The sequence below is a fragment of the Rhinolophus sinicus genome, linkage group LG06 (assembly GCF_036562045.2).
Source record: "Rhinolophus sinicus isolate RSC01 linkage group LG06, ASM3656204v1, whole genome shotgun sequence".
Taxonomy (NCBI): domain Eukaryota; kingdom Metazoa; phylum Chordata; class Mammalia; order Chiroptera; family Rhinolophidae; genus Rhinolophus; species Rhinolophus sinicus.
In genome coordinates, this window is record NC_133756.1 from 2075493 (window position 1) to 2100821 (window position 25329).

Below are 25329 nucleotides of genomic sequence, written 5' to 3' on the forward strand. Positions count from 1 at the left end.
CGGCCCGGTGGCTCAGGAGGTTAGAGCTCCGTGCTCCTAACTCCGAAGGCTGCCGGTTCGATTCCCACATGGGCCAGTGGGCTCTCAACCACAAGGCTGCCAGTTCAATTCCTCGAGTCCCGCAAGTGATGGTGGGCAGCGCCCCCTGCAACTAAAATTGAACACGGCACCTTGAGCTGAGCTGCCGCTGAGCTCCCGGATGACTCAGTTGGTTGGAGCCTGTCCTCTCAACCACAAGGTTGCCAGTTCGACTCCCGCAAGGGATGGTGGGCTGTGCCCCCTGCAACTAGAAACGGCAACTGGACCTGGAGCTGAGCTGCGCCCTCCACAGCTAAGATTGAAAGGACAACAACTTGACTTAAAAAATAAATAATTAATTAAAAAAAAAAAAAAGAAAGAAAAACAGCAAATTCAAAAAAAAAAAAAAAGTATAGCCAAGAGGAGGTCCGAAACTTGTGTACAAACACTGCCCCTCCTAGACAATAACAGATGGGTATTGATGAGGGGCACTTGTAGTAGAACCTCTCTCCTGTCACTTGATGGAGTCGGGTCCTGCCCAGTGAGAATGGTGTGGACATGGCAGTGAACTTCACACTACCCATACCTCTCCTCTCTAACGCAAGGAAGCAGTGCCACCAAGGCGCTTGACCTGGATAAGTCTAAGGCTAAGCCAATCACAGAAATCCTACCTCCTTTGCCAGTGATTGGTTTTAGGGACAAGCAGGTGTAAATGAACTTGAACCAGCCCGTGAGATAAGAGAAGTCTGATAGGGCTGTGGGGAAGATGCTTGATTTTAACAAAGAGCCTTGGGGAGCTGGCCTTTCTCCACTTCTGAACATGAACACTCCTGGTGGCCGTCCTACAACTCACGGGGCACCAGATTTAGGACACTGTGACCGGGAGAGCAGAGGGATGGAAGGGACCTGGGTCCTGGATGACACTGTTGATTCACTGCACTCATGAACCCTGAAACCTGCCTGCCCTCTGTCTGTACTTCTGAGTATAAACATCCTTATTGTTTAAACCACTTGGAGTTGAGCTTCCTGCCACTTGCGGTGGAAAACATCCTCAAGTAGACAATAAAATTCAACTACTCTTGTCCCCTTGAGCAACTTATTTGCCTTTTTTAACCTAATGGAGGGCACAAGACAAGCAAATTGTGGTTTGGTTCTGAGCATGCTTAATTTGCTGAGGATACTTAAATGGTAAACAAAATACTTCATACACCATGAGTACTATTCTTTCAACAAGAATAGTGTGGCTGGAAACTCAGGTTTTCTGCTTTGGTGACACCGGTGCTTTGAGCTGCACTATTTTAAAGAGAAACTTTGGACCCCAAGAATCTACCTTGAGGAAGGTAAGTTAAGATGGTGCTTCCATGAGCTGGGGCAAATGAAGACTCTGGGCCCCTCAGCCTGGCTCTTATGTACTGCGCTGCAAAGAGAAAAATGCCAGCGAGGCCACCAAAATCTGAGGATCTTTCTTACTCATTCTCACTGATCTCCCACGAAGCTCTTTTTCTTGAGACCCTGAGGCAACTTGAATAGGACTGAATGATTTAAAAAAAAAACTCATCCTTTTTCTCCTCTCTCTCTCACACACACACACACACATTTCACAACTATGTATGGTGATGGGTGTTTACTAGACTTATTGTGGCGACCATTATGCAATATACAAATAAATCATTATGTTGTACACCTGAAACTAATATAATGTTGTATGCCAACTATACCTCAAAAAATCAAACCCCTGAAAAAAACAAAATTTTAAAAACCTTTCTTCCCTGACTATCCTGTGTCTCAGACCCTCCTGCTAGTCTCTTTAGTACAATTGTTTTGGCAAACAAATTAGTTCAAGCTTTCCTCACACGGAAGTATTTATGGATGAAATTACACATCTGGGATTTGCTTTAAAAGACTCCCACAAAACAAAAACAATGGAGGGTGTAGATGAAATAAGATTGGCAGAATGTTATGACTGAAGTTGGGTGATGGTTACGTATGGGTTCCTTTTAATATTATTACTAATTTTGTCTGTGTTCGATATTTTCGTTAATGTTTTAAAATGTAAATTTTTGTCGTTACCCCTCGGTTTGGAAAAACTCATCTGACAGCTCAACTTGATTTAGGAAACACTGCACGCTGTAGTCATGCAGACGTGGTAAGACACTCGAGGCAGAAATGGATCTGAACTCCAGAGCTGAAATTGAGGTGACAATTTCATCAGCAAGAGGAGGGAGCTCTTCCACGACGAGTCATCCAGAGAATGGGCATCTCCACCATTTTCCAGGCACCAGTGTAACCGTGCTTCATCATCACTATTAGAAACAGGTCAAAATCCTTACTGGGGGCGGCTGGTTGGCTTAGTTGGTTGGAGCATCACGCTCCTGACACCAAGGTCGCCAGTTCGATTCCCACACGGGCCAGTGAGCTGCGCCCTCCACAACTAGATTGAAACAACTACTTGACTTGGAACTGACGGGTCCTAGAAAAAGTTTCCCAATACTCCCCACCCCCAAAAAAAATCCTTACCTGGGCCCTTCCAAGCTTCCTGCCTCGTGTGCCCCCAAATCTCATCCCACACAGCCTGTCGGGTTGGTGTCCTTGTGGTAGCCCATGGTGGCATGTCTGCTCTTCTCCTTGCCTCCTCTTAGCTTGTTCTTCCCTCTAAGGTTGCTGAAGTTTGCACAAAATCAAAACAGAAACAGGACTACTCAAACTTTCAGAAAACTACCAATGCTGTGTAGTGTGGGGGGCTCCGCCTGGGACCTCTCCATCCTGGCTTCCTGTCCTGCAGAGCCCGAGGATGCTCATTTTCAGGAAGCCTTCAGGAGGGATTCTGGAGAGTCCCCTGCTCAAAATGGAGCTTTTTCTCCATCTAACTGTAGGCAACTGGTGATAGTGTTTGGCACACATAATGTTAGTGTTTTAAGAAATACCTCCTGGTCACACGGAAGGGAGAGGTGGCAGATCAGAGTGGTGAGAGGCCAGTGTGAGTACCAACTCTCTGTCAGGTCGGTAACATTTCAGAGCTGGAAGGGGCCTCAGAGATGATGGCATTATTTTGCAGGGACTCAGGGTGTCACGTGACTCCCCCAATCAGCTGACACGCCTGGCATAAGAAACCCGCCTCCCAGGCAGAAGCTTTTGCTGTCTTGCAGGCAGCAGTGCGGCAGGCTGGCCTTATGGTACTAGCACACGCGGGCCACATTTTACATCGGGGCCTTTGGGAACCACTGTGAGAACCGCAGAGGGATGGATGGCCAGTGGCATTCCAGAAACACGTGTTAAAGGAGCCCATTTCCTAAGATAGTGACTTCTGGTCTCTGAGAGAGGTGGCCCGAGGTTGGAGTAGGAAGAGAGCAGCCCTCAAACTCAGGTGTAGGCTGACCTTGGGGGACGATCCTTCCATCTGTGGTGAGATCCTCAAACGGCAGAAAAACAACTCGCAGCCTTTGATGTAAGATAAGCCATAATCATCCCTCTGGTTCAATTGCTATACTTTGATCACCAAGGAGAACCCACTCCTCTCATCTAAAAGGTGTGCTGTCCCCAGTTGTCCACGAAACAGGTAAATGAAGGCAAAAAGTCTCTCCACGTGCTGGGTGTTCAACTGAACGATGCTGCCAGTGAAGGACTTTCATGGCAAGTTTGCGTGCTGCACTCAAATTATGCGATTAAACTATGCAAGAGGTAAGGATTTTCACCCAACATTAAAAACAACCAGCATCAAACAAAACACCAGGTTTACCATCCCAAACTCTAAATTCACGTTTACAAAGCAAATTATGAGAAAGGCATGGTACGGAACGAACAATGGCATATTTTGCTCTTCCTCAACGGAAGTCACAAGTTATTAATATGTGTCCCCCGCAAACTTCATTGTTCTGATTTCCATGATCCACAGGAAGCTCTGTCCTTGAGGGGCCCCAGGACTATGCTGTTATACTGTGGTGTTAGCAGCATCCTCGGTACTGGGACAAAGAGCCATGCAGCTTGTTCAAGGTACAAAGTAGTTGATCCAGAAATAGAACAAAGGACGTTTGTACCAGTACTGGGTCTCCCGGGAGGCTCCCCACGCTTTACCCAGTGGGTCCTGAGGGCAATATACTCACAGCTGAGCAGGGTACGGGTACTTCTAGGGAGGAAGGCACCTAGAAGTTCCTAGAACTGGAACGTTTCCACAGTTCATAGAACACTTCAGATGAACTAAGTGTAGTTTTCCAGAAGAAGAAATCAAAGTTAAATTCTGATAGTGTCATCTGCTTCTAGATCCTTCCTTTTCAGTACTGCTCCAACGCTTAAACTCCACAAAGCTAAGGAGGGAAAAGAATGATCCTTCCTCTATCGTCTGAGATTCGAAGTTTTCATTCATTCAGCAGATAAGAGAAAAAACTACTGGGTGCCAGGATTTGCAGCCATTCCTGTCTTCAAGAAGTTGGCCTGTTGGCTTCAGTAATAATGTCAGGAGCTGTAGAACTCACATCTGCCAACTTTATTGAACACTTTTCCTTTATTTAACTTTTCTTTGCAAACTGTGGATTCAGATCTGACTACAATTGCAGTTATAAATATTTTTTCTTCTGCAGTTATAAATCTTTCATCTAGAAGTGGTATAGGGATGAAATGTAAATTGCAAAAAGGTACATTCTATTTTTATTGAAAATTTAAGTTTAGTGCTGTTTCTATCACAGAACGATTTTCACGAACCATAGAATTATTCTTTAAAAAACTATTGCTAGTCTTTCTCCCTTACCAATTGATACAACTTCCACACAATTTTAATCAGTATCAAATCATATTAACAAGCTTGTATTTTTAACATAAAGCTATGACTTCATTATTTGCCAGTTCTACTCTGGTTGAAGTCCATACAAAAGGACGAGAAGAGAAAAAGTGTAAGAAAACAGACCCTTTTTCTGCTTAAATTCACAAATTCACAGATTCACTGTGGGCTGGAACAAAACAGCGGCTCTTTAGAAACTCCAGACCGTTAGACTGAGGTTGTGGCTTCCACAAGCCACTCATCAGTGCCCCGAATTCTGAGCTGGAACTGCTGGGCTGACCCAGTGGGGCATTTCTCATGTTCTTGGGGTCTCCATTCACCTTTTGATTACTGAGCTATCAATAAAAGGCTCAGAGCACTGACAGTCAAAGTCTTGAATAAGACCCCTCTCATTCTCTGTGGTTCTCTGTTCCAGGGAGCGTGACGTCATCTCTGAAGTTGTCCCTGAGGTAGAAAGATGGTGGATGGCCAGGTCTAGAGCATGAGCCACAGTGGGCTGTGCTAAGAGAGCGTGTAAGCCGTGTACAGCAGAGGCTCTCGACCTCTGGCGGGCATCGCAAACCCCTGTGCACCATTCTGAACATTCACGGGCTTGGTCCCCCCTCTCCAGCTCCAAAGGTGGAGCTCTGGGTAGGTGTGTCTTGGCAGAGCTTACTCGGCCATTCTGATGTGTGCCAGGGAGGACGGACTACTGGCCTCCAGCTCCTGCCAGGCAGTCACACCTGCATTTGGCATAGCTGGAGACGACTGATCAGAGGTGCGCTCTGCTAGGTCACCATTGTAAGAATGACTTCTTTGGCCACCCTGGGTGGAGACTGCCCAGAAATAGGCATGTGTCAAATGTTAGTTCCCTTCATAACTAAAGTTAGGATTTTAAATGGACTCTGGCTTTTCACACTTTTATGTGGTAAAGCTAAGGTGTCCTTTTTGATTTCTTATTTGTAGTCAGTTTGATTGAATATTCTTCTGGTTTTAGTGCTATTAATCTCTTGTTTTAAAAATAAAGGGATTTGTACACTCTAAAAAAACCCCAGCAAAAACCACAATACTGAAAACATTCACATTAGCAACTTCTGGTAAAAAGAAAAAAAAAATACCTCTAAGGATACAGCTGTAAAAGAAAACAAAAGAGAAAAATAAACCTGATTTTCACTCACTACTGATTTTTACCCAACATTTAAGCTTTAGTTTATGAAACAGGATCACAATGCCTTTCCCCAGTTACTAACACCCAGACTGTTGCGAATTCCCCAAAGGGAAGTCCAAAATTTCATGCCGGAGAACTCCTCACAGCTTAGCGTCCGCGATGTTTCTCTGCAGAGGAGCCAGGCTAACCCCAGCATTCCTCTCCTCGCTCTCCGAGTTATACAAATTATGCTTTTCAATGTATTCCCGGACAAGCTCTGGGACCAAGTAGCGGATGCTCTGGCCCCTTCTGAGGGCTCGCCGGATTTTTGTGGACGAGATGTCATTGGTGATCCACTCGTTCACCAGGTGGATGTTGTTCTGGTGTTTCCACAGCACGTCGGATTCGTAGATGAATTTCTGAGCATCATTTCCGGCCCGCGTAACACATATGAGCCCATAGTCGCCCACGATTTTGGTGATGTCCTCACTCTTCCACAGATGGGGGACGCCGAAGGACTCCAATATATCTGTCCCACACAGCAACTTTACCTGTGGCACATCTGGGAAGGAAAAGGAAACTTCAAGGTCTGCCTTTCTAATAACTCCCTGCATCAAAATGAATGTGTGGATGTTTTTCCAGAAAGAAGATTTATCGTTCTTATCAGATTCAGATTCTTAAAAGAGACCTAGGACACCTCAAAAGTTAAAGACTACTGCAGGAAAAACAAGCTCAGGATGCCGTTTACTCTCCTTCCCTCCATCATAAAACTTGCGAGGGGCATTTCCCAGGCACCCACATGTATGGAACAGAAAAGGAAAACACAAAGGGGGCTTGCTCAGCTCTAGAATCTTAGCAATTCTGGTCAGTGAGTCCTGGTAAAACATACAGACCTTTTATGTTTGGCTCTAGGGATTTTTTCTGATTAAATTGTTGACTTTGTTCAGCCCACTTCCTCTTCCGTCCAGGCTTTTCCCGCACAGGTGAGTCCTGCTGGTGACAACTACCAGCCTCCAGTTTTTTTTGATGGTATCTATCAAACAACAAAGCAATACAATATTCTTCTTTCTCACAATGCTCAACTACAAAATAGTCCCTCTATAGATGCCTAAAAGCCTTTGATCCAATGTTAAAGGTGGGGTGATAGTGAAAACATTTAACCACAGGTACATGCGATACCCAACCAGGAGGGATGGATGCTGACAGTACACAGTACTGCCAGGTCAGAATGGATGCTGGCCAGTACCCTGCCGTCCAGGGTCCTGGATAATGGGAATGGAAAGCAAGGAAAATCCCGGGAGCACAACAGATGGCAGCTATTACTATTCTAAGCTTCATATGTCTGTCGTAACAACAAGAGTTAACATTATTTATTATGTACCAGGCACTATATTAAACCCTTTGCATTTATATGATTAAATGTTCTCAAACCCATGTCATAAATATTATCATTATTACTATTATTATTATTATCCCCATAATGGAAAGGAAGGCTTAGAGTGCCAACTCCAGCTCCTAGCAGAGTCCCTGGGACCTGGGAGGCACTCACTAACAATCTGATTTTGTGAATATTTTGGGTATTATAAAGCAACTACATTATCACCACCATTCCCTCAGAACTGTTTATTATCCCCATTGAAAGAGGACACTGGCTAATTTTCCCAAGGTCATTTAGCTTATAAGAAATAGCAAGGGGGGCGGCTGGATAGCTCAGTTGGTTAGAGCGAGAGCTCTGAACAACAGGGTTGCCGGTTCGATCCCCATATGGGCCAGTGAGCTGCACCCTCCACAACTAGATTGAAGACAATGAGCTGCCGCTGAGCTGCTGCTGAGCTCCCGGGTGGCTGGATGGCTCAGTTGATTGGAGCACAAACTCTCAACAACAAGGTTGCCGGTTAGACTCCTGCATGGGATGGTGGGCTGCGCCCCTCGTAACTAGATTGAAAACAACAACTAGACTTGGAGCTGAGCTACACCCTCTGCAACTAAGATTGAAAGGACAACAACTTGACTTGGGGCTGATGGGTCCTGGGAAAAAACACACCGTTCCCCAATAAAGTCCTGGAAATACACACTGTTCCCCAATAAAGTCCTGTTCCTCTTCCCCAACAAAATCTTTTAAAAAAAAAACACACACACAAAAAACAGAAACCACCAGGATTTGCACCTCGGCAGTCTGGTTCTAGAGCCCACACTCTTGACCACTGAAGAGAGTGGCTTGAGCTAGTCCTGCAGATCCACAATGCCAGGGATGAGGTCCTAGAGGGGCGAGCCTGAGGCCTAAAGGGAGGCACCACACATAGGAGCTGGTATGGCTTTATTCTGGGCTGGTAGCAGGATGCCCACTGCTTTGTAACTGCCAAGTCAATCAGGTAACATGCGCTACCCTCGTGGGAGCCGACTCTGGGTCCTTCGTGTCTCTAAATCCCTTCCCTCTTACACAGCTGAGTTGAAAATGAAATGGATAGTAGATGACTATGAAGCCAGAGAGGGTTGGGTAAGGTGGGGATGTAGGAGTCTGGTGTCTCATAGGAGACTCTCCTTCCTGCCAAGCCTGAAAAGTTAAGGCCTCTTGATAAGTCTCTGTGCTAGACATCGTCTGCTGGCGCACTGTCCAATTTAACCCTAAACACACTCCCCAGAGGTCCTCGGAACAGGTCCTGGATGCGAGTGAGATTCAGCTGATGAGATTCACTAGTGAGAGATTTGGAAGGAAGAAGGGAGGCAGAGGCCATCTTTCTGCAGCTGTGAGGCCTGACACCTAACTGGACAGCATGAGCTTGGTGGCCACACTACATTCCATTGCCCAGTCACCAACTTCAGGGGATTGGAACAGCTCAATGGCAGCAGTGGTGGTAGCGGAGGCAGGAACAATCCTGGACTCCGACTGCCAACGCTGAAGAGGCATGACCTTGAACAAGCCCGGGCTCCCATCCCTCCAGCCCTTTTAACACGTTTGCATAAGACCTAAGTCCCTTTCCACCTAAAACACTCACAGTGGTTTCTGTTTCCCATTTGAACCCTAACTGATAGGGTCAGAATTGGAAGGTTCAGAACTCTTAAGAATGGATATCAGAAAGCCCATTCATTTATTTATTTATTTTTGAAGGAGGTTGCAGCTCACAGTGGCCCATGCGGGGATCAAACTGGCAACCTTGGTGTTAGGAGCACCGCGCTGTACCCAACTGAGCTAACCGGCCACCCAAAGCCCTTTTATTTTATACTCAAGACGATATTAAGTCAAAACTCGATGTTACTCACTCCAGTTTCTGAACCCTTGGACCTCTCTCAAAGGCATGAACACAAGAGATTTGTGACAACGCCCAAACGTTACCATGGAAGCAGCACACAAAAATAGGTCTGTCCCTCGTCAAGCTTTAGAGCCTCTCTCCCTTAAACTGCCTGCCCCTCTTTTATGTCAAAGATGGATGACAATGACATCATCGCACAAATTTGCCTTTCTCACCTGGGCCAGACAGCCCGGGCAGACCTCTCTATGTATATTCTCCATCAGAGATCCCATGGTAACAAGCATGCGAACACCTCACAACACAAGGAACGACGTAAAGGCTAAGGAGCCCCGGACCCCGCTGCTGGGCTCCACGACCGTGTCATAACCTTACACAGGGATGGCACAGCCTAAGCCTTTCCAGCCCTAGGGACAGTTTTGTGAATCTGTACGTTCACAGATACAGGCAGCACTGAAACACGGCAAAGAGCCAGGGAAGCCCCCAACCCCTTTCCAGAGAGCTGACAACGCTGATTTCACCGTAAATACCTCAGCACCTCTGCCGTCTCTACCCAGTCCTTCTGAAGGCTTTCCCAGGTGTCCACTTCCACCCATTCGGAGTTCTTGGTGGCAAGTTCTGCCATGATAACTCGGTGATGGGCAGAGATGAGTCCTTTCTTCTTATATGCATCACCGACAGGAGAGATTATGCCTTTGATGACTCTGTATTTTCCTAGATAAAGAGTTAGCGTTGACATGAGGTGTAACAAACTAGATTTTATTCACAGGAAATATCATCATCAGTATGATTTTATAATCAAAGATCCCCCTTTTTTGAAACACAGGGATTCAGGTTCATTCATTCATCGTTGTGGTAAATAAGACATAATATAAAATTGATCATTTGAAGAGTACAGTTTAGTGGCATTAAGTACACACACTTTGTTGTGCAGCCATCACCACCATCCATCTCCAGGACTTTTTCATCTTCCCCAATGGAAACTCTGTCCCCATTAAACACTGAACCCCCCCATCCCCCTACATAGTGTAAATTGATTAATGTTGCCGAACTGCCTTGTACAAAGCCTTAATCAATTTGTATTGTCCATCTATGGTATAAATAAGAGCTCATTTCTGCCCAACCTCTGGTACTGAACACTATTAAGTTTAAAACTTTTTGTCCATGTGATAGACAAAATATATCTCATTTTTAGTTTTAGTTCCCTGATTATTAAGATTATCAGTGAGTTTGAGCACCCATCTGTCTGTCTATCAGCGTACAGCATGATCATTTACGTAACAAGACAAAATAAGTCTTGTGAATGTAGGAAGGAAAAAGTTTTCTTCGACCTTCTTGGAGTCCCTGACTGGGTGTGAAAATTAAACTAAGACAGGTTAATAGGAGAAAAGCGTACACATTTATTTTAATGTAAGGTTTATAGAACACAGGAGCCTTTTATAAGGACATAAAGACCCCAGGAGACAGTAAAACCTGAGTATTGTAGCGCTAGGTTTGGTGAAGAGTGGACAGTAGTGGAGAAACACGATGGGGCAAAGGCCCTACGGTAAGTGTAGTAAATTAGGGGGAACTTAGCAAGACCCATTGGTTCAGGTTCTTCTTGGCACTCTTTGTCTTCAGATATTAGGGTGCTTCTTTCCTCTGGATATAGGGGGGCACCTCTCACTTACAAGTTTTATGACCTGCTTCAGGGGAGAAGGGTGGGGAGGAGGGTAGAGTGACCTCCTGATTCTGCCATTTCCTGCAACTCCTTCAGCTTAAAATATCCAATATGCCAAGGTGCCCTTATTTGGGGACAGTGTGTTCTGAACTCCATCCTTGCTTCCGGTTACTGTTCCTACCGGTTCCGTTCAGATAGTCCTTGGCCAGCTCAAACAACCTGAGGTGCATGTTGGTAACAGGATTAAAGGAACCACAAGCAAGGAGGACCACGTCTGTCTTCTCTGAATTTTCCATGTTAACAATTTGAGGTTGTTGATCTGACACCTCCCTTGTTGTCTACAAAAAGAAAAAGAAAATAAGTTCAGCTATAGATCTTTCAATATCCTTCTGTGTTATTTGAAATACAGACAAAAAAACAAACTATTTGCCTTCCATGGTTATGCTCCATGAATTGCAAAACTGGCCCCATTTCACTACTGTCCTTTTCAATGTGCATTAGCAGCGCTGACCCTCAGGAGGGCAATCTTCTTCCCACTCTTTGTGACTTTCCTGGCCCAAAGAATGTGGCAGGTGTGACTGCCAGTCGTGAGCCAAGGCCTTTGAGGCTTTGTACATTTCCGCTTTCCTTTGGATAAAAACAGGCCCAGGCGAGCCAGCTGGAGGGTGACAGAACACGTGGAGGAGAGCCGGTGCTCCCGACAGCCAGCCAACCACGAGCTATGTGGCTGAGGGTACCCTCAACCAGCCAAGGCACTGCTTGCTCAGACACAAGGGCAAGCCCAGGAGAGATGAGCTGAGCCTGCTCAGATCAGCACACCCACAGCTGACCCTCGACTCCTGAGCAAAGATGACCGCTGAAGCTACGTGACTGTACTCTTGTGACAACAGTTACCTGATACAACGACAGTAACAGCTACCAAATGTAACTCCCCAGCAACCTACCCTTCAAAACAGTATTCTGCCTCTACATCAACAGGATAGGATCATATTATCACTTTCCACTGAATAATAGTTTACAATTTATAAACCTTTTTCATATAAATTATTCCATCTGACTTTCCATAAACCTAATGAAGTAATGTAAGGCATCAGACCTAAAACTTTTATTAAACGTATTCATGTATATAGATTTAGAAATCACAGAGATGTAAAACAGTCACAGAGATGTAAAATAAAGGATAGTGAATATAGCCAATAATATGGTAATAGCTGTGTATAGTGCCAGGTAATAGGGGGATCACTTTGTAAATTATATAAATGTCTAACCACTATGCTGTACCCCTGAAATTAATATAAACTAATACTGAATGGCAACTGTAATTGACAAATTTAAAAGGGGAGGAGGAAGGGGAATAAGAGGTACAAATATCCAGGTGTAAAACAAGTAAGTCATGGGGATACAACGTACAACATGGGGAATACAGTCAATAATAGCTGTGATAGCTGGGACGGTGTCAGATGGTTGCTGGACTTATCATGGTGATCACTTCTTTAGGTATATAAATGTTGAATAACTATGGCGTACACCTGAAACTAATATAATATTGTATGTCAGCTATATTTTAATAAAAATCTTTTTAAAAGGAGCTGATTGGAAGTTCTGAGTGGGTAGGTAGGGCTTTGCACAGTGGGCTTCATTGTACAGTACGCTGGCTGCCAGTATGGTAGGTGTTACCCTGGATTCGGGAGGTTCCACAGAAACGTATCATCCAATCTCCTGCATGAATGGCATAATAGTTAAGAAACTGTGCTCTAAAATCAGACTGCCTGGGTTCTAAGTGCCTCCGTTTAAGTGGCAATGGAAATAAGAAACATTTATTCGGTAAATATTTGAGGCCTCCAAACAAAGCACAGAGGGAGGGATCACAGGGATACTGCCAACTGTTGCCAGGAACTAAAGGACAAGGGTCAGAAATGCTCCACGTGGCATTAAAAAAATGAGTTCATCGGTAAGAATGATGTAGATGTCCTACCTTTCAATTATGATCCCGAGGATCTTCCCAGGGTTCACTTAGGGCTTCTTCACCCATCCCATCCCTACCCCCCAAATTCCCAAAGCACCTGTAGAACTATGGGGTGGGAGTGAATGCAACAGCCCCACAGTACTCTGGGCACACCGGGAAATTAGGGTATCCCACCAGCTACTGAGCATGGTCACAAGGACTAGGGTGATGGGCTGGGGTCCACCGGAGCCAAGTGTCAGTTCCATCCCCACCCTACTCAAGCTGCAGGTACCATTCCCCAAGGGAGACTGAGTTGTGAGCTGGAAGGACAGAGAGGCTGAGATAACAGGAGGTAGTGATTCCCAAGGGACCCGCTTGCTGTACAGGGAAGGATGGAACAAAGAGCTCGGAGCCCCTCCCTGACCTTGGGGATGAGCTCAGGTTTCCAGGTCCTCCCCAGGGGAAGGGTTGGGGAAGGGGCTGGGGGAAGCTGATCTCTCAGCCTAAAGAAAGCTTTCTCCCTTGTCACATTCATGACCTGTCTCAAATATCTAGCTCAGTTCTATTAATTCACTGTGAACACAACCAACCCGAGCTCAGACTAGACTTTCGACCCTCAAAACCACAGAAGAATTAAATTTCAGTGCACGCCTACCATAGCCCAGGGTGGCTTTAAAAAAAACAAGGATCTGTCTCTGTCCACAGGCGAGTACTTGCTCCGCATCCCTGCAGGATATGCGTGCAGGGACAGGGACAGGCAGGTGACGAATGGCTGGAGAGGGTTGGAAGCTCTCACAGGACTCCCCTTGCTGCGGGCGCTCAGGCACCAGGGCCGCCATGATCCACTTCTGTCTGGCCCACACAGCCCACCACTTGCACTGCTGGCTGCCGCGATCCCATCAGCTCAGGCTGTAAGTGTCCCTCCCCAGCCCACCGTGACAAAAGTTCATTTCTTCCTGAGGCGATCTTGAAGTTTAATTGATATTTACTTTCAATTTTAAAATCACTGATCCTCTTAGGTTTTGAAAACATTGATGTGTAAACATGAATGAAACATTAAGCGAGTCTTTAAAACATTCACTTTTCCAAAAAGAATAGTAATTGTTTTGCTGTTGTCATCACATTTCAGGATGCTATCTTGGCCGACTTAAATAATGTGATTGACTTGACAATCTGTGGAATTTATACCTCTAAAAAGACGCTATTCCTTTCCAAACAATAACTTTAAGCAGGTAACTATACTCTAGTTCTTACAACCTGCCAATGCTTTAAATAGTCTAGGGGGTATTTCGAAATTGCCTATTTTTTTGACTACCTTCACTGCAGATAAATCTTTGTTTTTGGAGGGTCAATTTGATTTCTCTAAACACCCAAAAGTCACTCAGTGCTAAACCCAATGAATAAAATAATCAAGGTGACTAACAGAGTTTATGGCGAAGATATAGAACTGTTAGCTAATGAGGAAGATTTTCTTATATGCATGAAAACTATATACATGTAATCTCAAAAGCGTTTGAGCAGTGACAGCGGACTTCACTTGGTTGGGTAGTTTACCCCTCAGTTTATTTGTTACACTCAGTGAGAACCGTCTGGATCTCCACCCAGATGCTAGCCCAGGGCTAGCACAGCCTAAGGGTGTGTTCAGACTCTCAGACCTGGTTCAGATTCTAGTTCTACATTTACTCCTAGGTGTTTATCCTTGGACAAGACACTCAATTGGAGTCTGTTTCCTCATTTATAAAATAGGGAACCACAGTCCCTACCTCATAGGAATTGTGCCTATTAACTGAGAAAAAGGCGTATAAAATGTTTGACACATTTGTCTACTAATTATAGATTCGTAACTCATATTATTACTTATGGATGGCCTTATGGCATTAATATACAGTCATGATAAAAGAACCAAGGTTCTAAATATGCCTTAGAGACCAGTATCAAACAGTGCCTGCGACATAGTAGGAACTCAATAAACGGTAGCTCTTATTAATATCCTTACTGAAGTATTGTTAAACACAATTTTGCCCTAATAGGACCTCAATTCATCTTTGCTATGTTTAAAAGTTCTCTGTGGTTTGATGTAACATTATCCAGAAAGAGAACCTAAATTTGGTTTCGTGAAGCCATTTTATCACTAAGCAGTCATGTAAAATGTAACTCGCTGTGTCCCATGCAGCCAAGTGACAGCGTTCTTGTTTGGGATCACCACCCTGGCTCTCCAGTTCTATGTTCTGCTCAGGTAAGTGCTCTCACCAGCCCAGCCCTCACCTGGCAGCTCGGCATGCCTGCGTCTTCCCTGCGGAGATGGTTCGAGTGTTCTCTGCGCTCCCTGCTTCCTGTTCCGTGTCTAACCGCAGCCTGCCCCATTGTGTTTGCCCCTATTATCAATGGCAGGGACCTGCTTCACCTCTTTGAGAAGTCAAAAATCTCGATACAGTGAGAATAGCTGGATTGGGGCAGATCGAGTTTAACTTTTAATCAATACTTGTTTCTTTTAGTGTAAGAAGCCATTAAAAGCGATATGAGGCACCAATGCTTCAATTTCAGTGTCCCCTAGAGGCCAGTCCCAACAACGTAGCATTAGCTGATGTCTGAGGGCAAAGGCTCACCCAACCAGATTATGACTTGACAGGTTATTTCAGATGCTATGTTGGAAATTAGTCTAGCAGAAAAAGCCAGTCAGGTAATAACTCCCTCCTTGGGCAAATGAAGCAAATGCAATTTGATCCAGTCAAAATAAGAAATTGCAGTTCTCAGAACACTGATGTTCTAAAAAGAACCTGAGAACTGAGAATCCACTTAAGTGACAGAGAAGGAATGGAAACTGCGACGCTCATTGTAATTAGTCTAATTCAAACTTGCCAACTTCTCGCTATAGACAGTATTAATTTATAGTCATGGTAAAGGAACCAAGGTTCTTAAGGGAAGTGAGTTGCCTGGAGCCAAATACACGGAGTGCCAGAACTAGGATTAGAATGCAAGGGTTGCAGTGCCTTCTGGTATTATGCTTAGCGTGTGCATTTCTTCTAATAAGTAATTAATTAATGTATGAGCCAGTGTATTGATTTTTAGGCCCAGATCTTCTCGATACTGCAGTCAACCTCTCCTTACCAACTTGGTTGGTAATATCATCTTTACTTTCTTCACAATTGGTAAGTGTGCAGTCTTTCTGTCAAGCACTTTTTAAGTGTCTATCTACTATGTGCCAGACACTGTGAGAACAAACACAGGTCAGAACAGGGCTTCCTGTTTTCAGGCGCTCACAGACTGAAACTGACGTCACATTTAAAAATCAGGTGAAGGAAATTTTTATAACTTCCTTAGTTACCCTTTAGTTCTACAATTTGAATATGAAACCAAATTAAGTTAAATACACATATTTTGTGTTGGCGTTATAAAATCCTTTATAGTTATAATCTAAAAGTAGCAGATATAATCACTCATTCAATAGTTACTGAGCAGGACATAGCATAGGTAGAAAAACAGGGACCCCTGACAACCGGAAGTCCAAAAAGGGATACAGAGGAGGTAGGCTCTGAAATGTGGAGGTGCTTGAAAATGAAAATCTAATTACTGCGTGCCCTGGTCACTGTTCTAGAAAGTCTCGCACAAAATCATGACTCCACCAAAGGCGGCCTATTACTGGTGAAGAGCACTGGCTGCAGTGCCGGGGGGAGGCCAGTTCAAACATCCGCTCCACACAACAGGAGTTACTCAGCCTGTCTGAGCTTCTCTCGCCTCATTTATAAAATGGAGACAAAAAATACCTGCCTCACAGTGTTGCTGGAAGGTTTAAATGAGAAAATGGAGACGTTATTCCAAGAACTCCTCAGTAATTATCACCAACATCGCCAATCAGAAGAACACGACCCATCAAAGGAAAACGTTAGCTGGCTAGGTTTGGGGCATTTTTGTGTCACCATTGGAAAGTGAGGAGACACGTTCTATTTATATTTAGGTTTGCAGTCGAGAATGTGTTTTTGAGATGATGAAACACAGGGAGTAACCTGCTGCTGTCCTGCCGTCCTTTCAGGTTTTACTGTGCTGCTTCCTCAGATGGACCCGGTCCCACAAGCTCTCAAGAGGATGTTTTCTGTATTTGGCGTGGGATCCTTCGGTCAAGGAGTCTGTACCGTAGTGTTGACAGTTTTGGCAACTGACTGTGTAGGTTTTTAAACACTGAATTTCTAAAGGCTCACCTTCCTCAGAAAGCTTGGCTGTATACAATACACCACTAGTCTTTGATATTTATTTTCTACTTACACTAAAACTAGAGATGTGTAGACAGAATTCCTAATTAGACACGTCACAGTTAAAACATTTCACCAGGAAAAGTTAAAAAAATTCCATGAGAGTTTTCTTTTTGCGGGTGACTTCCACTGTGCGAGAATTAAAAAGAAGTGAGGATATTAGTCAACCGCGGAACTGCTGCACTGGGTCTGGCAGAATAAGCAACAAGCCTCCCATCTCGTGCTAAGTTGGTACCTTTGTATAAATCCTTGCGGTAAAAGCATTTTAAATACGTGTCCCGATTCAAAGACAAGTACACCTCACAGGGCTTTTCCCTCCCAAATGTAGGAAGACGCGACTCCTGAACTTTACTACTTGTCTGTGGTGCTGGCAGTGGGCAGCTTGGTTTCTACAGGTAAACCCCAAACTTCCCGCGTAACCCGTCTTAGTCAAAGGCTTACCAGTCGGTAAGTGACCGCTCAGCTAGGACTGTTACATTGCAAGGGGGAAGCCCGGGCCCTTCTTAGAACAAGTAACGAGTGAGCAGAAAAAGCAAGAGAACAAGAAGAGAGGGTTAGAATGGAATATAAAAAGCCATCCTTCCCGCGTTATTTCCACTCCATTTAATTAGACCCCATTCTTCATCCTGCAGCGCTTTTCTCAGGCCTGGGGCTGATTTGGCTGGCCAGTGTGACCTGTCCAAGGCCAGACGCTAAACCAACAGTGTGAAGCTGGCACGTGAGCCCTGCTGGTCTCCTGTGTCCCAGCCTGTCCCAGCACCACTGCCACCTGGCACAGCCAGCAAGCACCTGACCACCTCCTACCTTGCTATTCCTAGATGAAGTGGTCACCTGAACACAGCTGTAACAGGACGCGCACACACCCAAACCAGTCATTTGGAAGAACGCCGTCTCTAAGTTAACGAGCACAGACAATGGATAAAAAGAAATGGTTCCACCAAAATCAAAGGACTGACATCACAACCCAATTCAAGACAAATAAAGATCTCCTATTAAAGTGACTACTTTCAAAATCATTACTTTGACGTTCTGAAACGCCTTTTTTCTTTCAATGAAGTTAGTAGCATCCGCTGCATGGGTGCTATAGAAATAACTTTTGAAAAGGAAGACGGAAAATATAAATCTTAGTAATGAACAAAGGTTTCCGTTTCAAAAGAACAGTGATTCAGACTGTATATCCGAACACGGTCAATTTATTGCTTCTTTAAAAGGGCAGTGGGAAATTGTAGACCAGAAGTTGTCACAATCTCCTCCACGTGCGTGCCGACAATCTTTTGCATCGTGACAGTTGTTATCTAGCAAATAGCCAACTGACCCACATGATATTTTGTCTTCTTACTTTGTCTGCGTTTTCACAGATTCTAAGGTATTTTAAGTAGGACCTTACTCATAGATGCTCTCAACGTCTCTATGAAGGAGACAACTCCATTTTTGGAAGAAAAGAAGTCTCCATTGGCAGGAGGAACAAATTCAATATAAACGTCTCCCAACACATCGATGACAGGCACAGACATTCACAGTGGAAATGACTGTTTCCACCTGTTTCGTTGCGCAGGTGCTGCCTGCTGGAGGGGAAGTAACCTAACAAACATACTACCCATCTACCACAGCGGCACTTGCCAGCACCTTCCACATCCCAGACACAGTGCTACAACTCAGAAATTAGAAACCCTAGTAACTCCTCCATTAACAATGAAATCCCCTGAAATAGTTCTATTACTATGATTAACAGGAATGATTTAAAAATACAGCCTTTTACCATCTCTAGACCTCACTAACCAAATATTAACATGTTAGATAAATGTCAACTGATCAAGATAGCATTTTTATCCAAAGTTACTTTTTTCCTAAACGCTCTATCTTGCCCCCCACCCACCCAAACCTAATCTACTTGGCCATCTCAGCTGATGGCACCGCATCCTTCCAGGGGCTGAGGCCAAGCACCTCAAATCATCCTTACTGCCTTTCTTTTTGTGCCACACCCCATCAGGAATTCCCAAAGGCTCCACCTTCACAAATATATCCAGAATTGAACCATTTCTCACTATTTGGAAATCTTAAATTGTTTCTAAATGCAAGAGGCTGCTTCTTAAGACCAAGGCTGTATCTTGAAATTATGCAACATTCTTAACATATCTTCAGCAAATGAAAATGTTTAACTGATAAGCTTAACTTGAAAGCATAATTTGAACCAGCACTTTTATCCCTAACCTAGAAAACTGAATTTTCATTTTCTTTTATGGTTTTATCATTTTCCCCAAAACCAAATCTGGTTTCACCAGAATTAATTTCACTAAGAAACATTTATTTTATGCTACTGATACCTTACAATATATAAATTATGCTCTTTCAGATAGAGTGCTTTTTTCGTGTGAAAATTATAAATTTCTAAAATTATAAAATCCTAAAACTGTGCTCTTTTTTAGGTCCCTCATAATTTAGATAGCCACAATCAGCAATACTTCCTCACAGACTAACAAAAATCTCTGTTATGACCCTTGTTTACTCAGAGAGGAAGGAACTTCTGATGAGCAATTATTGGTAGAGAATGCTTTGTTTTAGGGGTTTTTAATCTGGGGCCTGGGCTTTAGGGTTATAACATCCCTTAAGTTATAAGCAAAATGTTGGGTATATGTACACATGAGCAGCTTTCTGAAAGAACGTCAAGGAAAGTTTGAGAAACTGAAAATGTCAAACATTAAACTCATTAAATTTACAGTAAGAAAATCATACTTGATGGTTGATATCCACTGCTTTGTATCTAAAATTTTTAAAAGCTGAAATTTAAAATTAGTCTTCACATTACTTTTTCCACAGTTGCTAAACCCTAGAAGTGAAAAACTTCTAATTATTAACTTAATTGAATATTGAATTTCTAAATGCTCACCTTAATCTGAAAGCTTGGCTGTATACAATACAGCCAATATTAAATATTAGTCTTCACTATATATTTTCTACTTACATTAAAAATAAAGATATGTAATGATGGAATTCCTAATTAGACACATGTGATAGTGAAAACATTTCATATAGAGGGAAAGGTCAAAAAATTCCACAAAGACTTTTTCTACTTTATTAGAATTTTTTTTAAAAAGTTAACATGGAATGACTGGAAGATAGTTTTTAGGGTCTCCCCACCCTCAGATAAGATACAGAAAGTTTGGATTTTATCCTATAGGGAGTGGGGATGTATGAGGAGCGATGAACCAGTACACTTTAGAATGAATTCTCATTCATTCATCATGGCTCAGCAAATATTTCCTGAGCAATTACCATGCTGTACGTGCTGGGAATAAAGCAGTCAACAAAACTGTCAAAATTCCCTATGCCCGTGGAACTTACAGTCTAGTGATGGGAAACAGACAATAATCAAAATAAATGCATACATATGTGGTATATTAAATAATCGGGCTACGAGAAAAACAAAGCAGGGCAAGAGAATAAGGAGTGTTGGAATTCTAGAGGCGGTGGTCAGGAAAGGCCGGAGTAAAATTTGAGCAAAGAATTAAAGGAAGCAAGGGAATGAGTCATGCAGGTATCCGAAGAATGTTCGAAGCAAGGATGACAATGCAAAATCCCTGAGACAGAGCGCGCCTGTCACGTTCCAGGACCAGAGACCGGGATGGCTGCGGCAGAGTTGACAGAAGGAAGGAGTAGTAACATACAGAGTCAGACAAGTAATAGGGAGCCACTGCAGGGTTTTGAGCAGAGGAGTGACATGATCTGACATATTTTAAAGGATTTATCTGGCTGATGAAATTGAAGACAGAATGTAGGAGGAAATAGGGTTGGAAACAAAGAGACCAGGTAGGAAGCTACTCCAATAATCCAGGCGAGAGTTGTTGCTGACTTGGGCCAGGATGGTAGTGGAAGTAGCGAGAAATCATTAGATCCCAGATATAGGATAAAGGTAGAGCCAATGTGACTTACTGATGGATAGGACATCGGCTGTGAGGGAAAGAGGAGTTAAGGAGGACTCCAGATTTTTTGGCCTAAGCAACTAATAGCTACCTTTAATTGAGAAGAGAAAGACGGCCATGAAGTAGGTTTAGGGAAGAAGATCAGTAGTTGTTCATAAAGAAGTTAAATCTGGGAGTCTATCACATATCCAAAAGGTGATATCAACTAGACAAATGAAGAACAGAGCCAACGTCAAAGAAGAGGTCCAGACTAGAGATTTACTAGATTTGGGGTCATCTGATACACATGGTATGTAAAGTCATGAGACTGGATGACATTAGCGAGAGAGAGTGAAGACAGAATAGAAAGGACGTTACAGAGAGTGAAGACAGAATGGACCAGACATTACTGAGAGAGAGAGAGAGAGAGTGAAGGCAGAATAGACCAGTAGTAGGCGCATCATGTGGGAGCTGGTTAGAAATGCAGAATCGCAGGCCTTACCCTACACCCACCAAATCAAAATCCGCATCTTAAGATCCCCAGGTGACCTGCATGCACCTTCAAGTTTGCAGAGCACTACTCTGGAGCATTCTATCAGTCCAGGTGAGAGATAATAAAGGGTAATAACAGGAGGGATGATGCCCAGGGATCAAGTGACTGAATGGCAGAGGGGAGGAGGAGGAGCGGGGAGGACATTTCGGACTTGAGTGACTGGGTAAATGGTGCGCCAACAAAGCCAGCACCGGGAAGCACAGGTTGGGAGGTGGGAGGCAAGGCATAAAGAGACAGACTACTGTTTTACACGTGTTGAATTTAAGGTACACACAGGATATTTAAGTAGAGAGATCTAGTAGGCAAACAATAGACTAGAACATGACAGTAAACCCCAGAGATACTGAACACGGGCTTCAATGGGATATCATAGGTAAGTGAAGGTTATTTATTTGATTTGATTTTTTTTTGAAGAACAATTAGAATGTTGGTAGGTTGAGAGGAAAGCACCATTAGGAAGCTGCAGAAGCTGCAAGAATGTGAATAATTGATGGAGGAAAGTCCTTAAGGAAGCCATGAAGAAAGGATTCTAGGTACAAATTAAGAGGATAACTTAAAAATAATGGGGATATGAAAACATATGTCCACATAAAGAATTGCATGGTTTGACTTTATACATAGTAGCCAGAAACTGGAAACAACTCAAATGTTAATCAGGAGATGAATGAATGAATAAGCAAAGTTCAAATAGCCATGTAATGGAATATCACTGAGCAATAAAAAGGAACAAACTACTGATACAAATAACATGAACGAATCTCAGACATTATTTTGAGTGAAAGGAGCAAAATACAGAAAAGTACACACTGTACCATTCCAGTTGTAAGAAATTCTAGAACAGATAATTCAATCTATAATGACAGAAAGCTCATCAGCGGTTGCCTAGGGTTGGGAAATTGACAGCAGAGGGGCAGAAAGCTTCCGAGTTCCCACTTATGGAATCATCGTTTTATTTCATGTGTTTCTAACTGAATGGCAATACGTATATTCACTCATTCTCTTTGGATGGGCCTGTTCCCTATAAATATGTACACATATATCCAATTATGCCTATTTAACTATAATGATGACGATAACAGTAATATTCACTGAATTCTGCCAAGCAATGTGCTCAACACTCATGTAATCCTTACAACACTCCAATGAAGTAGGTACTACTATTATCCCCTTTTTTAATAGATGAGGAAACTGAAGCTGAAAGAGGTTGATTAACCTGTTCAAGCTCTCACAGCTCGTGGAACAACCTTGACTCTAAAAGTTCCTGCTTAGCCATCACTCAAGACTTACAATGCTATCTTCTCGTAGACATTTACAAGGGATCCACCTGTTCAGAGACCTTGTAGCTCATGGTACTTCTTGTCCGCCACTCAAGGTTCATCTCAATGGTATTTCCAAAGTATTCCTGTATCTGGTTTCTCAGTTATGATGCCCAGCTCTGAGGTTATTTTCCCCAATGCTCTCTCCCGGGACTACCTACCTTACACATCATTCTTTTTTCCAAATTCTTCTCTTTTCTCCTTTCCCTCTTTTCTCCCTTCCCCACCCCAAGGTTTGGAGTCTCTATTTGCTTGAGACCTGGAACTCAAACCAATTTCTCTTACTTATGCACTAAGGATACTTGTTCATTATCCATTAACTCTAAATGAGAACCCACAGGTATATAAAAATACCCTCAGCAGGGCAGCCATTAGCTCAGTTGGTTAGAGCGTGGTGCTCTTAACGCAAGGTTGCCGGTTTGATCCCCACATGGGCCACTGTGAGCTGCACCCTCCACAACTGGATTGAAACAACTACTTGACTTGGAGCTGATGGGTCCTGGAAAAACACACTTAAATAAATAAAAGTTTCAAAAAACAACAACACCCTCAGCACAGGACTGTCAGTTCACATTAAGCCACTGAGGAAGAAGAACGGGGATATATAATGCATGTATGGTGAGGCCTTTCCTCCACAGCTTCAAGGCTGTCCACACTAAAACCAACAAATGCCTGAATAGAAGACTGTATTATCATCATCAAAATTAAGGGAAGTGCACAGTGAGCAAATGTTTATTCATCAAGTTCTTCAAATGGTGAAAGAAGAAAGTGTATTTCCCAGTTTTGTTTTGTTTGGCACGGACCCCAACTATCTGTCACTGAGAGTTCCATGTTACTAAAAATGCTGACACTTCCACACATATTCACATATCAAAATTAGAGATAATCACATTAACATAACCGTCACTTACTTTTACAAAGGGCATCCTGTGACTCTGAAGTGTTTCGCAGTGTAGGCTCCTGGAACTATTCCAACCTGTATGTCAACAGTCTTTTCTACATGGGGCTAGAACAGTGGCTTCACATCCAAATTGTGACTCTGAAAAACAATTTGTGGTCATAAGTAAGGAATTTTACAATTATACAGAACTGACAGAAATAATTCATTCTGGCAGAGTTCTACAGTAATCTTAGTTGAGAGTTTGTTCTGGGCCCTTGAAAAAGAATTCGTTTTAAAGAAAACACTTCAAACAATTTTGTTATAAAGCCTAATGTCGTCTTGTGGACTACTGACTCTTCAAGAAAATGGGCTGGGAACACCAGAAAATGGTTGCCACCCAATTTCAGAGTAACTTTTTAAAAAGCGCTGCCCGACGGCTAGTAGTCTCCTTCTCAAAGGGTGTGCGTGTCAAACCGTTTCCAAGCAGCTGGGTTTAGTATTTTATAGATTTGGAAAGAGTAATTTCGGAGGAAAAAGTTCAGAATGCAGGACTTCCTCTTCCGCCTCCCCCCAGCTCTGCCAAGCGCAAGAAGCCTGCTCTAGAGGGGGGGAAACATTTTTTTTTAAACTAAAGTCACCTCTTCCGAAGCCCAGAGGCAAAATTACCGAGGGGGGTCCGCGAAGAGATCGAAAGAATAAAGGGGCAAGACTTCTCGCCCCAAACTCGAATATGACCTTGACTCGGGGGCCGCTGTATTTGACTTTCAAAGACCCATCATCTCGGCCTCCCCTATGCTTGCGACCAAAAGGGGTGCTAGACTGACTCCCCTAGAGACTCGGGGTGTCGGGGTGGGGAGACTTACCGCGTCCTCAGGGTCAACTGGATGGGAAGACTACACGCAGCCGGAAAGCCAGCGAGGGGAACACCGCAGCCTCACCCTCATTGGCTCCCGGAGGCCGGAAGTGCCTGTTAGGCGGAAATGCACCACATTATTGCGTCCGCCAGCTCTGGACCCTCAGGTAGGCGGGGCCCCTGGCTCCGAACTCTGGGGACTGGTGGACAGAGGCTGAGAGGGAACCCCGAGATTCTGAGGAAGTTGTCTAGGTCCTGGTCCGGGAGGACCAGGAAAAGTTTGGGGGGCGGCGGGTTCACGGCGACCTTTGGTGGCACCCGGGGCCTAGTCGAGCCCGGCCGCTTCAAGACCCTAGTGCGGGAGCTTCAAATTTCTCCCGTGGAGATGGGGTTTGGGGCGGTGGCCGGAGCTGCTCCGTGACGGCTTCCTGATGGTTGAGGTCCAAACGCTGCTCACTTCCAGACGGGGAACGGTGTGCTCTCCGCCCTTCTCTTTTCTGTGCTTCTGGATGGTGATAACTTCCCTCGAGGCGTGTACAGCTGCGGGGTTTCCCTCAGTTACACTTCCGCCCTCGTAAGAAAAATGTCAGAAAGGCTGCCAGAGGCGCAGTCGAGAAAGAAAACGGGTTTCTCTCCCTCCTTCCCCACCTGCCCTCTGGATGTCTTCCTAGAAAGAAAGGGGTGTGTTTCAATTGTACGCTGCTCGAGTGGAAGTTATCCGGACCACTTTAAACCAAGATTATATATAGTCAATACAACTGCTTGTTAATGGGTTTTCTTTTTCCAGCCAACTCCACGCCCAGGTGGTTTGAA

The 25329-nt window shown here is 44.0% G+C and overlaps 1 protein-coding gene across 3 annotated transcripts; it reads right to left on the reverse strand.

Annotated features, from left to right (window-relative positions):
* Positions 1-4636: 4636 nt before the first annotated feature.
* Positions 4637-25304, reverse strand: NMNAT1 (nicotinamide nucleotide adenylyltransferase 1). Of its 3 annotated transcripts, none has more exons than XM_019746730.2 (6): positions 24527-25304; positions 23695-23822; positions 11005-11161; positions 9694-9877; positions 6809-6948; positions 4637-6477 (listed from the first exon to the last, which is right to left on the reverse strand). In XM_019746730.2, exons 2-6 carry the CDS (start codon positions 23707-23709, stop codon positions 6077-6079), a joined length of 897 nt encoding a protein of 298 aa, XP_019602289.2. In that variant the 5' UTR covers positions 23710-23822; positions 24527-25304; the 3' UTR covers positions 4637-6076. The 3 variants fall into 3 exon arrangements, with proteins under 3 accessions (XP_019602289.2, XP_074190181.1, XP_074190182.1); XM_074334080.1 differs by having other exon boundaries at positions 24302-24535; XM_074334081.1 differs by lacking the exon at positions 24527-25304 and adding an exon at positions 24330-24482.
* Between the last annotated feature and the right edge of the window lie 25 nt (positions 25305-25329).